Source organism: the organism of the source record quoted next (assembly GCF_019968955.1).
Source record: "MAG: Porospora cf. gigantea A chromosome Unknown PgA_NODE_585_length_14431_cov_386.915, whole genome shotgun sequence".
NCBI classification, from domain to species: domain Eukaryota; phylum Apicomplexa; class Conoidasida; order Eugregarinorida; family Porosporidae; genus Porospora; species Porospora cf. gigantea A.
Window position 1 is genome coordinate 1 of NW_027151781.1, and position 14431 is coordinate 14431.

The following is a 14431-nucleotide window of genomic DNA, read 5'->3' on the forward strand; positions in this document are numbered from 1 at the left end:
ATGCAGAAATGCAGATTATGACTGAGTTTTGTCATGATCACTCTTTCTTGCGCCACGGAGCTGTGTTCGAGGGTCCACGGAAGAGAGTTTTCAAGGCATCAGGGCCTTGTGACGGCCTGGTCCGCGCCTGTGGTGTCTTCCATGGCGGTGACGTTGGCGAGCTAGACGGCACAGTCGTTTGGGGTACTACTGAGGGGGGAGTGTATGATGGGGCCGGCTTGACAAACGCACACGAATACTCGAAGGAAAGCGCTGGGAACGTAGTCCGAAGACTGCTGAAGGGCACTCGAATCCCACGCCTCTCCAAAACTGCCACTTGCTCTTGAGCGCTGGTCATCGTCTGTTTAATAGCTCCCATAGGGATGTATTTCACTCCGTGGGGTGCGGCGTTGTGCATCTGGTGCTTACCGGCTGCCGTAGGGATGACATCCAACATTCCCACCACCATCTGTGCACTCTTAGGGACGTTGGGGGGAAAATGATACCGCCACGATTGCGGCGACGGAGCCGAACTGGGAGGGGGTGGAAGTGGTGGGATCACCCATAGTCGTATGGAAACTGCTGAGCATGGTGGGGTGTAGCTGAAGCAACAGACATACATCTGTTGGCCGGATATCTCGTCCGCGGTGGCGGAGGCACTTGTTTCCGAGCACGGACCTTGACACCTGCAGGGGACGCATATGGGATTGGCGCGGAACGCAGACGTGAGGTTGGTCACCGTTGGTTGTCTGGAGGTCCAATCGCTGCAAATAATCCCAGGTAGCCGCAAGGGCCCAAATTTCAGAAGCTCTGTGTGTGACAGTTGGCCTTCGCTTGATATAGGAGGACTGCCGAAATCAACGGGTCGTTGAAGCACATCGGTCAAGAAGCGAACCAGAGACATGGAGGAGGCGGTGACGCTCCCGAAGTTCTCTCTTGATGAAGAAGAGCCCATGACCACGTCTGCTGGAACGAAATCCATCTGGGGAACCTGATACAATAGGTGCCGTAACTCCTCAGATACAGGGTGAAACAGTGGCAGAAACCAGAAGGGGACACTGACATCATGACGGGTAGCGGCTCCGGTACGGCCGTTAACGAAGGCCACCAGTTCCGACTTGAAAAGGAATCCCGCATCCTGCAAGGTGGTATCTGGTCTCGGAGGCGGCGGGGCCGGGGCCGCTACGAGGCTGCGCAGCACATCTGGCTTGGGCGCCACCGTAACGTTGGGGTCGAAGGCCGTTTGTATGGCAGAGTTTACTTCCTGCAACACCGACTCCAGCGCTTCCGAGGTAAAGAGGTCCTGGCCAGCCAGAAATTGGTTGGCTTGCTCGACCACCCTGCTCCTAGAGTCGTTGGACCTTGCAGCGTAGGAGGCGCCAAGGATATCATGCACGCTCTGCGTGTACAGGGTCTTTAGCTGATCGGTGTCCACTAGGGACGCGAGCTTTCGAGGTCTTTTAGCTGGAGGTGATTGGGCCATTCGCGTTGTGATATCGTCGATGACCGACCTAAGCAGCGACTGGGACAGGGAGCATGTGGTATCGATGGCTTGAGACGAATTCTCCTCAGGAAACAATTCCGATATCTTTTTTTGACTCTTTCCGTCCGTTTTGAATGTCGAAAACAGTAGAGGCTCCTGGAAGCAACCTCTCGGAGGCACGAAGCGACTCTTAAGCTTTCTCTGATGGAAGACTTGCAGTTCTTGTATTTCTACTGGAACTAGATCTCCAGATGCGGATCCTTCAAGGCGTTCTACTACCAGCTCGAAGAAGACACTCTGTCGAGTCTGGAATTTGGTACGTAGGAGGGCATACTCCTCGTGCATCGCCACTGGCAGCAGGCCCAAGAAGAACCTCCTGCGGCACCATCCTTCCAGGGAACCCTTGGCGCCGTTAATCCAATCACGGGCCAATAGTCGAACTAGTTTGAGGTACTCTACCTCCCACAGGGAACCGCCAGTCTGGTCGCCGCAGAGAGCCTTCTCCGCCTCGGCAAGGGCATCCCAAGAAACAGAAAACCCGCCGTGGGTCAGTCGAGAAGAGACGTTTGACAAGCTCGACACACGCAGCAGAGAGCGTCCAAGGGACCACAGAGTATTGATCGTGGTCAGTGACATCTGCAACAGTGTGAGCCGACTACATTACAGCTAGCTTACCTGTAAACCGCTAGTGTCTCCAACGACGACTGCTGCCCGCAGTACCACACTCCAGGTGAGTCGCAACAGGATAAGCATGTGCTTCTGCGTGAGGGTGTAGCCGGTGGAAGGCGGATCGGACGAGTCGGGCAGCGGTGGGATGAGCGTTCGCATGGCAGCTGCCAGCGTGGTCAGCCAGTTCTCCAGGTTGGCGGCCACGAGAGAGTCCGAGACCAGGACCTCCTGAAACACGCGCTCCGCCGATTTCCACGCCTCCAGTGTTAACTTCATCCGCAGCAGCACCCTACGGCTCTCCTCAGGGAGGAATGGCCCAAGGTGGCTAAGGGGCGATACCCGGCTCAGTCCGAAAGTGCTGAGAATGTCAGCGAGATGCTGTGATGCGCGGTCGAAAGTAAGGTCCCCTCCGCAGTCTACCTGCTGACCCATGGTCGACAAGGACCTCTCCAGGTTGACAATTCGGCCAGCAAGAGAGGCATACTTATCCTCCCGCAGAGTGCACCCCATCTCTCTGGACCGCACTGCGAGAACTGACAGACGGGAGACTACCGCATCGGGGCAAACGTCCCAGTCGGTATTCAGTAACACTCGGTGGCCGTCATCGTCTCCGTCCTTTTCCATGGACAAAATGCCTTGCAGCCGTTGAAGAATCGCGTTGGACTCGACGGCCCAGGCCTGCATGTCTTCTAGGAAGAGCTGCAGACTCTCCACAGATGGATGTAGCACGCCACATTCGCCTAGTACTCGGTTCGCCACGGCGGTCAGTTCGGAAAGGGGGACCTTCTTTTTCTCGGTTGCCCGCTGAACGTAGTTGGATAGGATCTCGATGGTGCGAGACTGGCGGAACCCCAATGTTCGGAGTTCGAAGCACTGCGATAGCAGATGGGGCAGCCGTTCGTACAGCTGTCGTGCTCCTTGATTGCCGGCGAGCTCCGTGACGACACAGGACTGTTCGACAGCAGCGAGCAAATGCGATAGAAGCTCGCGTCCGTGGCTACACTCCGCCTGCAGGACGTCGTGTGGCAGGCAGGGAGATCGCTCTAGGTCCAGGTAGCAGCACGCCGCCTGGACGCGCCAACGAGCGAACGTCATGAGGGCCGTCAGCTTTTCTGGCAGTTGCGGGGGGTCAACTGGAACGCCTTCTGCGGAGAATTCCATGCTGTCGAAGACGGCCACAAGGATGGCCATAGTCAAGAAGTGAATGAATATTGCGCCGTCTGTAGTTGACAGCTCGAAAACGTACTCCTCAGAACCGACATTCCACACAGCGACTGTCTTCGTGAAGGAAGTGCTCGATAGGTCACTCGGCAGCAGGGACATCGCCAAACTCTGGAGATCGCCACAGGAGGTTGCAAGCTGCGTCAGAGCAGAAGATACGACTCGAGCGAGAGTGAGCTCTACCGAAGAAAACGGGTTGGAGCACTGGTTTCTCGGAAGGCAGAACCCGTCACTTGAGACGCGCGCGCCGAAGGGTTGACACCAGAGACCCGTCCAGACAGTGAATGGTAGAGTGGTTGGGTTGACAGCTTCGGAGAGCGCCTGCCTGGCTTCCTCAGTGAGTATTTCCAGTAATAGCGCTTCCAATGCCAGCCACCCTCCGAGGCTGACACGAGGGTCGCAGTCGTCCAGCAGTACGGAGGCTGCAATCCGGTCGGCGAGCAGGGGCAAGCGGGCCTGTGTGGCTTGTATGCAGGCGATTAGCCCGTCCAGCCGCCTGTTCAATGCTATCAAATCAACGTAGAGCTCCTCAGATCCCCCACTGGAATAAAGACTGGACAGAAGAGAGCAGCACTCGTCCAGCCAGAGAAGCGACTTCCGCCTGTAGATGGCGCCCTGAATGGCGACAATGGTGCAGCACATGAGACACGTCCCTCCACAATTGCACGTCTGCGAGGCGAGCTCCCCAACAAGATTCTCGCGCAGGAGGCGAGGGCTGTGCGCTACGATGGTGTCGAATTCGTCGTGCTGCGAGCGAGTCAGCGCGTGAAACGACGCCATGGCCTCGTCAGACACCGGAGGATCGATGCATGGACTCAGCGGCGCTGCGAAGTTGATTATAGCCGCCCGAATGCAGCCCATCAACGGTCGCACATCGCTCTCCCCAAGGCTGTACGCGAGCATAGGTGCCGAGCCAGGGCCGGCCATGCGCATGTCCAGAGCCGCTGAAACCAACTCCGCGCGGGCGCCAACGCGGTTCGTTGCTAAGACGTCCACCCGAGCAGGAGGCATCTGCACCGACACCGCACTAGGAACTCCAGGATGACAAGCCAACGGATTGATGGAGGACAAGGACCAGGTGGAAGGGTGATAGTCAAAGGTGTATACCGTCTCCAGACGTAGGAGCCACTGCTGCACATCCTGACACAATTCGGAGAGCGCAGATCGCAGACTCTCCTGTCCAGGTCCCAGGGGCTCCGAAAGCAGCTGCCCAACGTCCTGTGCATCCTGAAGTTCCGACAACTCCGAACGCGATAGTAGGTTTTCCGCTCTTATTGTCCAGGTGCTGCTCTCCACCAGCAGGCGCAAGGAAGAGAAGAAGGGAGGGAGCTCCTCCAGATAGTTTCCGAGGCTACGCACGAAACACGCGGTCTGGAGGCCGGGGTCACTAGTAATCAGAGATTCGGAAAGCGAGGTCACTGTGGTATTGATCTCGACGGCAGCAGCAGCCGAGGGGAAGTCCATCAAAATCCATGCGGAGACAACCGCGACTTCTACATTGCGCAGCTGAGTTTCAGCGAACTTAATTCCAAACGAGTCTTTTGGCACCGCGAAGCAAGCGCCCAGCTTTTGGGCGGCGCGGTCAATGTCCGCTACGTAGTCAGCCAGCGCGCATTCTATGGACTGCTGAAGGGATGGAAGCTTCTGCGCAATGAGTTCCCCAGGTCCCTGCCGTTCACGGCATGACATCTGAAGGAAGAGGACCAGATACAGAACTACAAGTGGAAGTCGAACTGCCGGCGCATCGTCGGCTCGCAGATAGAGTGTACGCAGCAGGCTTTCAATGTTATCCGCCATCTCATCGCCGTCGAAAGGAAAGCTCCTAGGGTAGTATGGAACGGGGCCCATCGTGGCACCATCACACAGGGCACGCATGTCCTGTAGGGTCAGGAGGCATTGGTCTGCCAGATCCGACCAGAGCGAGCATCGCTCGCAGCGAACGACGATGGCTATAATACGCGGGTCGACGTCGGAGTTCTCCGCAGAGATCTTCTGCCCGTAGAAGGCCTCGATGGTAGCAACCATCGTGCTCAATTCGGCGACAGTCTTTCTCTGCTCTGAGTCCAGCTCCAGCTCCACCGCACGATAGGTCTCGTACAGGTTGGAGAGCTCAGCGAACAGTGTGCCGTCGTCCACCGCAAAGGGAACCTCTCGGTACGCTGAAATCTCTTCGGCGAGAGTGGCCAAACGACAGGCAATGTCCCCTGAGTCCACGGCAGGGACGACAACTCCGGTGCTGCAAATTTGAGAGGCTCTCTTTCTCCAATCAGAGGACAGTTGTATCCACTCTCGTAATGTCTCCACGTCAGATGACGCCAGGGCAATCTCTTCAGCTTTATGCAGCAACTCCATTCCACTGTCTATCATGACATTCTGAGTGAAACGCTTGTCCTTGCCAGGCTCTTCAACTGGTGCCTTTCGCAAGTCGCTGACGAAACCAGATTGCCCCGACAGCACCACGTACCCGCCGTACTTAGACTCCTTCCTCTTTTTCTTCAACTTCGTGCTCCGATCTTCGCTAGTCAGCGGGTTCGCAACCATCAGCGCCGATAGCTGCTGGAACTCGCGCTTCCAGGCCTCTAAGTGACCGACATGATCGATACACTCGCGTAGTTTCAGAGACGTGAACGGCAGCAATTGGACGGCCGCTAGTGTCGTTCGAATCTGTCGGAGGTCTCCGGCAGCGACATCCGCCTCCATCTGCTCCTCAGTCTCGCGACCCCGATCGAGGGTCTCGGATAAAACCTTTTTTTCGTCTGACTTCAGAGAACCTTCAGGTAATCGAGCAGCAGCCTGTAGCCACTGCTCCAGGTCGGACAAATCGAGCTTAGGCGTCTTTCGAGACTCAATCTTCGTTTTCAGCGAACGCAACTCATCTCTGAACCGCTGTATGTTTCTTTGAGTCATCTTCAGATGCTCTAGGGCAGGCACGCTGCCAGCGTCATCAGGAGCTCGCTGTAGGATATTCTCGATTGCCTGACAGCTGAGCGACGTGGTCCATACGCACCTGGAATCATCCCAGGACACCGCGGTCGAGATCTCCTCCATAACCGACTGCTTCTCTAACATTCTCACCAACTGCTTGACCTCCATGAGGGAGAACAGCAGAGCTCCGCAGATCACGCGCACTTCCGGCTCGTCAACTCGTTTGCACCACCAGAGACCGGAGACGGTTATAGAGCTAGTTAGCGGCTCCCCCAGACCAGGCAACGCCAAAGGGCAGGGCCTGGCTGCAGGGTCGCCGCGAAGGTCCATCGTCAGCGCCCTACACACTCTGGAGCCTTCCTTCTTAAACCACGCCATCATAGTTTGCACGTTGACGGCGCCGAGCCGTCCCGGCCACGTCCGGCTCTTCACCAGGCGCGGTTGGAGGCCTGGTAGGTTCATGTGCGAGAGCCAGGCTAAAGAGGAGTTCGGTGCCAAAGCGTACACTTGGGGCCCCAGCTCGGGCGGGGTAATCTGCAGAGCCTGTGATAATTTAGAGAGCTGTCCGTGCACAGAGGCCAATAGCCTCCGAAGCTCCGTCATCAGAGGCAACTGAAAGGGGAAACACAGTCCTATCTTCATCCACAGAAGAAGCGTGTCGATGCTCAGAATTCCCGGCTGCAGACACGAAACAGCAAGGCCTCGCCGTGTGCGGTCCTTAGGTAACCTCTTGTGGGGGAGCTTGCTTGTAACACCTGGATTAGAGTCAAAAATTGCACTAATACCACACACGTACCGGTTTTCTTAGTAAGCTGGATCTTCTTCGCAGCCTTGGGAGCCTCTTCAGGAGTGATGGTGATATTGTTGTACTTCAGAGACTCCATGTCGGCCCAGATCAAATCAGCTACTCTGCCGTAAGCTGAGCCTGCAAGACTCACCTTCTACTCCAGGCCGCAGCCAACACCAGTACATCGCAGACCGGAATCCGCCGTAAGACACGGATGCCCGCCTGCTCCCAAGCCAACAGGGCGTGAACTAGGTCGACGAATGGGTCCTTCCCTGGAAGCGCCACAGGACGAGCGTCGTTAGCGACCACAGCTGTCGGCGTCGTGGCGCGCTGCGTGTCCGAGGCGAGGCGGTACCTTGAGATCAACGACATCGAGGCGGCCGACGCTACCAGAGACGCGGGCTGAGGCTTAGCAAAATCCACCGAATCATCCAATGTTGGCCTAACGTGCTCACTCCACTCTTGGTCTAGTGTCAGAAACATCAGTCTCCAAATGCTGCAGAAAGGGCAGAGAAAATTGACTTGAGACGCGAGGTCAATAGGTGCTGTAGTGCCATCGAAGTAGTACTTCAAATCCTGTAGGCACAACTGATGGACCCACTCTAGACAGAAATCACATTGAATCATCAGCTCGGTCTGAGTCACCTCTGGAGACCGGTCGCAGAAACAATAAGTCTTCATCAAGACGTGCTGCGGGCAGTAGCAATCTACCTCGTATGCATCGGGAGGCGGCTTCGTCAATGCCGCAAGGTAATCGTCTGGGCGGAACAGGCGCTGCATGTTGACTTCGAGGCAGCTGATCCCTCCCCAGGGATGCCCGTCCTGCTCTGCGCGGATCGAATACTGTTGTAAGCACATAGGGTGCATGACAGCGCCGCAGTCCGTGTGCTGACACCCCACTAGACCGCCGGACCAGTTGAGGGGTGGGTTGAGGCAGTCGCCGTTCTGGCTGGGCCCTGTCTTACAAAGGAAGCATTCCCCATGCATTTCCGGCACTGGCAGATTGATCTGAAATGCCATAGTCGCGATATCAAGCCATGTGACCAGCTTAGGCAGACACAAGGCACACCACACGTGGGCGAAGTAGGGTTGTGCTTCCGCTTGCTTCATCAAACCGGATCCTTGTCCGCAGAAAAAGCAACTCGGTGGTGACGGAGCGGCACAGGCGTCGCACTGGAACTTGAGCAACTTAGAGACTCCCACGCCGCGAGCGTGGAAGTTGTAGACTCCGTAGCAGCGGCGGTGCGTGAGTACATTGCACGTCGCGCACTCAACCAAACGATCTCCAGCGTAGAGACAATTCTCGACTGGACGCTGGTGGACAAAGCATCCTCCGCACACCAAATCCGGTTGGAGACGTAGGTCGTTGGGCAGGTACCCTACTGTGGTGGAGGTAGCCGGCTTCGTACCTTTGTTCCGTACGAATCGCTTCCGTAGCGTCGCCGCACACGGGACCAGTGCTCCGCATTCGTCCAAGCCCAAAGAACTCTCTGGGTCGAACACGGTGTCCGCGTAGTCGACGAAAGGCTTCGTGGGAAAGGCTTTTCGGCGGTCGGGCCCCGAGGTCGTGGTCTGTGGAGAGCCACCACTCCAGCGCGGGCCCGGCTTGGGATCGGGCGGTCTCTCCGCGTCGGGAGGCTTGCGTTGCGGTGGTTGTTGCTGCGGCCGGTTGTATGTGAAACTGCCCAAAGGCCCGTCATGAACACTAACCTGCTGCGGCTGTAAATGGGCTGAGACTCCCCGCGGACTTGGCACCTGCATGGGCTGCATCGACGGAATTCCCAGAGGTATGCCTGTCGACATCCCAGCCTGCATTCCCGATTGCAAGCCTGGCTGCATCCCAGAAGGCATCATGCTCCCAAAGGGACTGTACTGCTGAGCAGGTTTGCTGACGGCGTAAGGGCTCATTGGGAACGGACTGATCAAGGGGAAAAACGGGGGATAGTTTTGCTGATCATCTCCTTGAGGAGGGTCCGACATCGACGCCGAAAAATGATTAATAAAGTGGTGGGGTATTCAATAATACAGCTTACGACTACCTGTACGCGCGTTGTGTGTGGGCAATGTCACCGATAACCCTTCAAAGTAGGATGTCTGAGCGCGTAAATAGTAAAATAGTGACATGGTCTCCCGTGTGTTCAGCTGGCCCACTGGTCACACCGTCTCAGACTCCGAGTCGTCGGAGCAGGAGAGGTACTTCTCAGCACGAAAGCATGTGCCACAAGTGACTAAAACTGCTGAAACGCAGACCACTGCCCGCTCATCACTCGAAAAGCCGCCGAACGACCAGGCCTTACAACATGCACGTGCTAGCCAGGGTTTTCAACAACGTGCAAGTCCCCGTGCAGACAAACATCGAAGGCTGCAATCGTACTGCTTAACTGCTGACGCTGGTACCAAGCCGGTCCGAGCTCGGACGTCCGTGATTTCATTTACGCCGATGGCAGGATCGTGGAAACGGCGTCGCGCTCATTCCCACGTTGGTTTCACCGCTGCACAACCATTCTGGGCAGACGAAGTCGCAACAAATATGACGCCCTTCACAATGACATCTGTGCATGAGGTGTGCTACGCTCTCAATCCCTATTAGACTTTTTAGAAGTCAACTGCTTTTTGAACTCTTCAATGTCTTCTTCCGACAACGTTTGTTTGCCGCTCTTTATCTTCTCCCGGCAGAAGGTCTGCGTACATGCTGGACCAGTGGCTCACCTTGAAGATGCTGGTGAAAGCTCCCACAGCGCTCTCGTTGGCGCCGAGGGCGTCAAATGTCGAGCCGCAACAAAGAGCTATCACGTCTTCTAGGATGATGTCTAGGGCGACTTCAAGATCGGCCACCACTACGGCCTGGAACGGGCCGTGTAATCGCTCGCAGTGGTACGAGAGCACGCCGCTGCCTTCGTGGACCAGCGTGCGGTCGGAGTTGAATGTCACTGGGCACGTCTCCGCACTGAACGTTCCGAAGGCTTCGTAGTGGAGACAGAATAGGGGTGTGGCGGAAGGGCCTTCTTTGGGACAGCAGGGCTGCGATGATATACAACCAGACTGTGGATCTACTTGGCACGTAGCCGGATGGTAGTCGACGACAGCTGGCCACCAAACCTCTTCCTCATCGCTGCCGTCGTCGATGGTGATACTCAGATCGGCTTCCTCATCAACACCTTCGTTGGACACATTAACTCCCTCCACCGTTATAGTAGGACGTCTAGTCACAGGGCTGCCTTCACCCTCGCCTGCAGCTTCAGTGTCGCTCTCCTCAGTATCCGATCTAACTGGCAACACATTCCAGCGCACACGGATGCTGTCCCCAACGCGTAGCGAGGAGTCCGCCAGTAGTCTCTTCTCGGCTTGCTCCCACGACAGCACCTCATGGGAGTTTTTCTTTACAGTTGACAACAGTGACTGCAGCCGCTGTCGTTTGCTGTTAATGTCAGTCGCCGCCTGAAGAGTCCTTTTTTTTCCCTCGTCCATCCGATTTCGCGAAATTCAAGTATCGAATGACACTTGTGGCCTCACAGGACCCTCTCCAGTCCTGTCGACACTCTCGAGATGACCCGTTTCCTCAGCATGTGGACACGCAACTTCCGCCATTAGACTTCTTTCAGGGCGCCTGGCTCTTCAGGCGCACGCGCACCACCAACCGCCTACAGGCGCGATTCTTAGCGATCAGGGGTTGCACACTCTTCAGCTTCAAGCATGTGGACTTGCGCAGTGTGGGTAGGCTGTCTTGGTCTCACTTAGGGACTGAAGCTGGAGGCCGCCTCATGCCACTGGAACCTGTATGGGTCTCATGTGGGCGCGATCACACCGAAGTTCCAGGCTTACTGGACCTGGGTAGTGTCCTTTCCCCAAACGCCGCCGCTAGTGGTCCCAGGCCACAACATGCTGTTTGGTAGCCCCTCACTAGTAAAGGCTCGCCACTGGAACGGCTTGATGAAGAAGATGGCTGTGTGGGGGTCCATTCCTCGTTCATTCTTACACCACCTGGCAGCTGACAGTCGCAGCCTCATACGACCACCTCTGAATGGGTTACCTTGGCTCCTGAAGACCCTCGCACTGTCAACAGGCCGGGAACAGTTCCTTTGGCAGGTGAGCAAGTCTCACACTACCCCCAGCCAGTTGGACTTGATGCAGAGTCTACGCTCCGACAACTTCGAGGGACATACCGACGACGAGAAAAGGGACTCTGTCGTCGCACCACCTCACACATCCCGCCTCACAACCCACTGCCTTACCTTTTCGATACCGTCCAGCGTGCCGCCCTCCCCAGTAGGTTACCAGCCGGCGCCAAGCTCCGGTCACCCTAGGCTGCAGCAGACGTTCAAACGCCTGACGAAAGGAAAGACACTAGAGTTGTCTTCATGGGCCTCTACACTCAAGCGTCGTATCGATGGCCAAATATTCGGACTCACTGACTCCTGTGAGTCTGACACCGAGAGCAAGCCGCTCCTCGACGCACAGGTATTTGACAGACACGGGGAAGCCACGCTTTTGGAGGGAGGCTGCTCCTTTGGCGCCGTGAAGCCCATCGCCGCCAACGGTTTACACGTGCAGTCGCCGTCTGTGCTGTGGGCCTGTGTGGAGAAGCCTACAGGGCTGCTGCTTCTCAACGACATCGTGTGTGTCGAATCGGCCGACACTCTCGAACTGTTTGGGGAAGGGGCCACGTTTCCGTTGATAAGCTCAGGACCAGGCGATCACTTCTCACTCCATTGGTTTGATATGTGTGTGGAGGGATCAGTGTACTTGGGGTCTTCCGTTTTCTCCCAGGCTGAAGCTACATGTGCCTCCTTACGACCAAAAATCATCACGCTGCGATTGGACGACCTAACCTCCAAGATACCAACAGGACTTGCGTTCGACAAGGTCGATGTCGCTCCCGATTCCACTGTTACACTGACTGTAAGGTTTCCCCGACCTTGGTGGTTCGCATTCATGCCGGCCAGCGCGCTGACCAGTCCCAACTGCCTCTTCGATCCAGAGGAGCTCACGGACGAAATGGAGCCTAAACGCCTGACTCTGGACGTCCAGAAGCTCACTTTGGTGGCTACCAACATTCTTACTCTGAGAGAGAGCGTGCTCTACGTGCTCTCCTGGCGTCAACCTGAGAGGACGTTCCTCTGGGCATGTGCATTTTTTGCCGCTCTCTCACTCTTACGACATAATCCTTTGTCCGTACTAGTACTAGTGATCACGGTAGGCGGCCTGCTGCAGAAAACATATGTAAGGACATGGACGTCAGCAACACAGACCAAGGAGCGTCTCGTTCATCTGCTGAACAGATTCCCGGTACTACTTTTGCTGCTGCCGCCCATGGACCATCTCTTGGCGCCAGTGGAGCACTTCCCTACTTCCTGGACGTCGCAACTCGAGGGGATTAATCCAAACACGCACTACATCTACTACAGCGGCTACAACCACGCAGAGCTGTCCGTTTTGGCTGAGGCCTGCCTACTAAAGGCTGCGATCCAGTGCCAGATGAAGGGCTTGTCTCGCCAACGAGGCTGGTGGTCTCCCTGTGGCATCTACAGCAACCTTCTTCAGAGCCCGCCCGCAGCTGGGGCCTTCTTTTGGGATGTTTATGAGGGCTGCGCTCGTTTTATGAACGCAATCACTGACTGGCTCCACAAGCTCTATGTTCTGTTGATGATATCTTGCGCGGGGGGGATGCAGCCGACTGAGCATGTCCTTCGAGTTTCGCCCTACCTCGCGTGCGACATCCTAAGGAAATCTGAAAGTCCGAGAGAAGCATCAGACGGCGAGTCAAGGGAACCGGACCTTCGTAGCCTCATTCTCGGAGCTCCGCCAAAAAAAAGTAAAGCTGCTGATTTGATCGGGCTTCTGAAGCACGATGAGACTCATGTGGACTCGGAATGCGAGCAGGAGGACGTCGACGAAGCCAAAATCACAGTTGACGTCGTGCTGGAGACTTTAGGCAACCTTCTGAACTCGGGGCCCAAGGGATCATCCTCCCCGCTAGAGGGGCTGCGGTCTATGTGGAAAGATCTACGTGTGGTCGCAGACTCGGTGAGAAGCTGCATTGCCTTCTATGCAGACATTTGCGTCGTTTCAACGGACCCTCTCTCTGCTGGATAGGCTGGCAGTGGCCATCTTATGCCCCCAGTGGGACTTTTCTAGCGTGGTGCTCCTCGGAGTTGTGGGTGTGGTTGGCCTCGCTCTTGCTACGTGTCCTGTGTACTACTACGCTGTATATCAGTCTTTCGAGCGGCTCCGTGAAGGCTACCAGCAACATCGGCGCGTGTACTGGCTGGGAACCACCGTTATTGCGGAGCTCGAGAAATGCCTTGTCAGCACAATCAGCTCGACCGATCACCTCCGCGATTACCTGACTGGCGACCGTTACCTTTTCCACATGACAGCTGATGAGAGGGGTAACCTTTCCACTCTCGTTCAGCAGAGTTTCGGTGTCTACATCGGTGACCTTGACTTGCTTTATCGCAAGTATGTGGAATGCATATCTTCACACAGCCCGACGCTGCCGTTTCTCGCTGGACACATTTTGGACCACCGACGAGAGGTTGGCGAACGTGCGGCGTACTTTGAGCAGCCTTCCTGGCTGGTCCGGATGCTTTCGCATGTGTCAAGATTGTGACAGCCGTCTAAAGTTAACACCCCGAGTTAACGGGTGATGACATGCACTAGTGCCATATGTAAACGCCAGTCAGCACGGAACTGGCGACGACTGACGACGAGGTGTACTAGTGCCACATGTAAACGGCAGTCAGTGTGGAACTGGCAACGAGTCTAAGAAGTCCATATGTAAGCGCCAGTAAGGAACTGGCGAATATTTCGACAGATTGCAAACGACGACAGAACGAGTTCTTACACAATGCTCACGCATCTCACTTCTTCTTGCCTCCAGTAGCCTGCTTCTTCACAACAGACTTGATGATTCCAACAGCCACAGTCTGCTTCATATCACGGACAGCGAATCGACCCAGAGGGGGGAAGTCCTGGAGGGGCTCCACACACAGAGGCTTGGTGGGCTCAAGGACGACCAGACAGGCATCGCCGGACTTGACGACCTTGGGGTTCTCCTCGAGAACCTTACCGGTTCGCTTGTCCATCTTGGCCTGGATGTTGGCAAACTTGCAGCAGATATGCGCAGTGTGGGCGTCCAGAACGGGAGAGTACCCGTTCTTGATTTCACCGGGGTGGTTAAGGACAATGACCTGCGAGGTGAAGTTCTCGACGGCGAAGGCGGGGTTGCTCTTAGAGTCAGAGGCTACGTATCCTCTCTTGAGGTCCTTGACAGCAACGCTCTTGACGTTGAAGCCGACGTTGTCACCGGGGTGAGCCTCAGCGACGGACTCGTGGTGCATCTCAACGGACTTGCATTCAGTGATAAG

General features: G+C 56.1%; 4 protein-coding genes across 10 annotated transcripts; 1 reads left to right on the forward strand and 3 right to left on the reverse strand.

Annotated features, from left to right (window-relative positions):
- Positions 1-37: 37 nt before the first annotated feature.
- On the reverse strand, positions 38-9044 carry KVP18_000428 (uncharacterized protein; the record flags this gene model as incomplete). Of its 5 annotated transcripts, XM_067957081.1 has the most annotated exons (4): positions 38-2098; positions 2138-7032; positions 7074-7186; positions 7216-9044. In XM_067957081.1, the coding sequence occupies 4 exons, from the start codon at positions 9042-9044 to the stop codon at positions 38-40; spliced, it is 8898 nt and encodes a 2965-aa protein (XP_067807605.1). The 5 variants fall into 5 exon arrangements, with proteins under 5 accessions (XP_067807605.1, XP_067807607.1, XP_067807608.1 ...); XM_067957083.1 differs by lacking the exons at positions 2138-7032; positions 7074-7186; positions 7216-9044; XM_067957084.1 differs by lacking the exons at positions 38-2098; positions 7074-7186; positions 7216-9044 and having other exon boundaries at positions 2129-6919.
- Positions 9045-9640: 596 nt separating this feature from the next.
- KVP18_000426 (uncharacterized protein) lies at positions 9641-10532 on the reverse strand (the record flags this gene model as incomplete). Of its 2 annotated transcripts, XM_067957062.1 has the most annotated exons (2): positions 9641-9745; positions 9774-10532. In XM_067957062.1, the coding sequence occupies 2 exons, from the start codon at positions 10530-10532 to the stop codon at positions 9641-9643; spliced, it is 864 nt and encodes a 287-aa protein (XP_067807601.1). The 2 variants fall into 2 exon arrangements, with proteins under 2 accessions (XP_067807601.1, XP_067807602.1); XM_067957063.1 differs by having other exon boundaries at positions 9687-10532.
- Positions 10533-10757: 225 nt separating this feature from the next.
- KVP18_000427 (uncharacterized protein) lies at positions 10758-13674 on the forward strand (the record flags this gene model as incomplete). Of its 2 annotated transcripts, XM_067957065.1 has the most annotated exons (4): positions 10758-10778; positions 10803-12257; positions 12312-13088; positions 13117-13674. In XM_067957065.1, 4 exons carry the CDS (start codon positions 10758-10760, stop codon positions 13672-13674), a joined length of 2811 nt encoding a protein of 936 aa, XP_067807604.1. The 2 variants fall into 2 exon arrangements, with proteins under 2 accessions (XP_067807604.1, XP_067807603.1); XM_067957064.1 differs by lacking the exon at positions 10758-10778 and having other exon boundaries at positions 10944-13088.
- A 250-nt stretch (positions 13675-13924) lies between these two features.
- On the reverse strand, positions 13925-14404 carry KVP18_000429 (uncharacterized protein; the record flags this gene model as incomplete). The annotated part of the gene is made up of 1 exon (XM_067957096.1): positions 13925-14404. One exon carries the CDS (start codon positions 14402-14404, stop codon positions 13925-13927), a length of 480 nt encoding a protein of 159 aa, XP_067807610.1.
- Between the last annotated feature and the right edge of the window lie 27 nt (positions 14405-14431).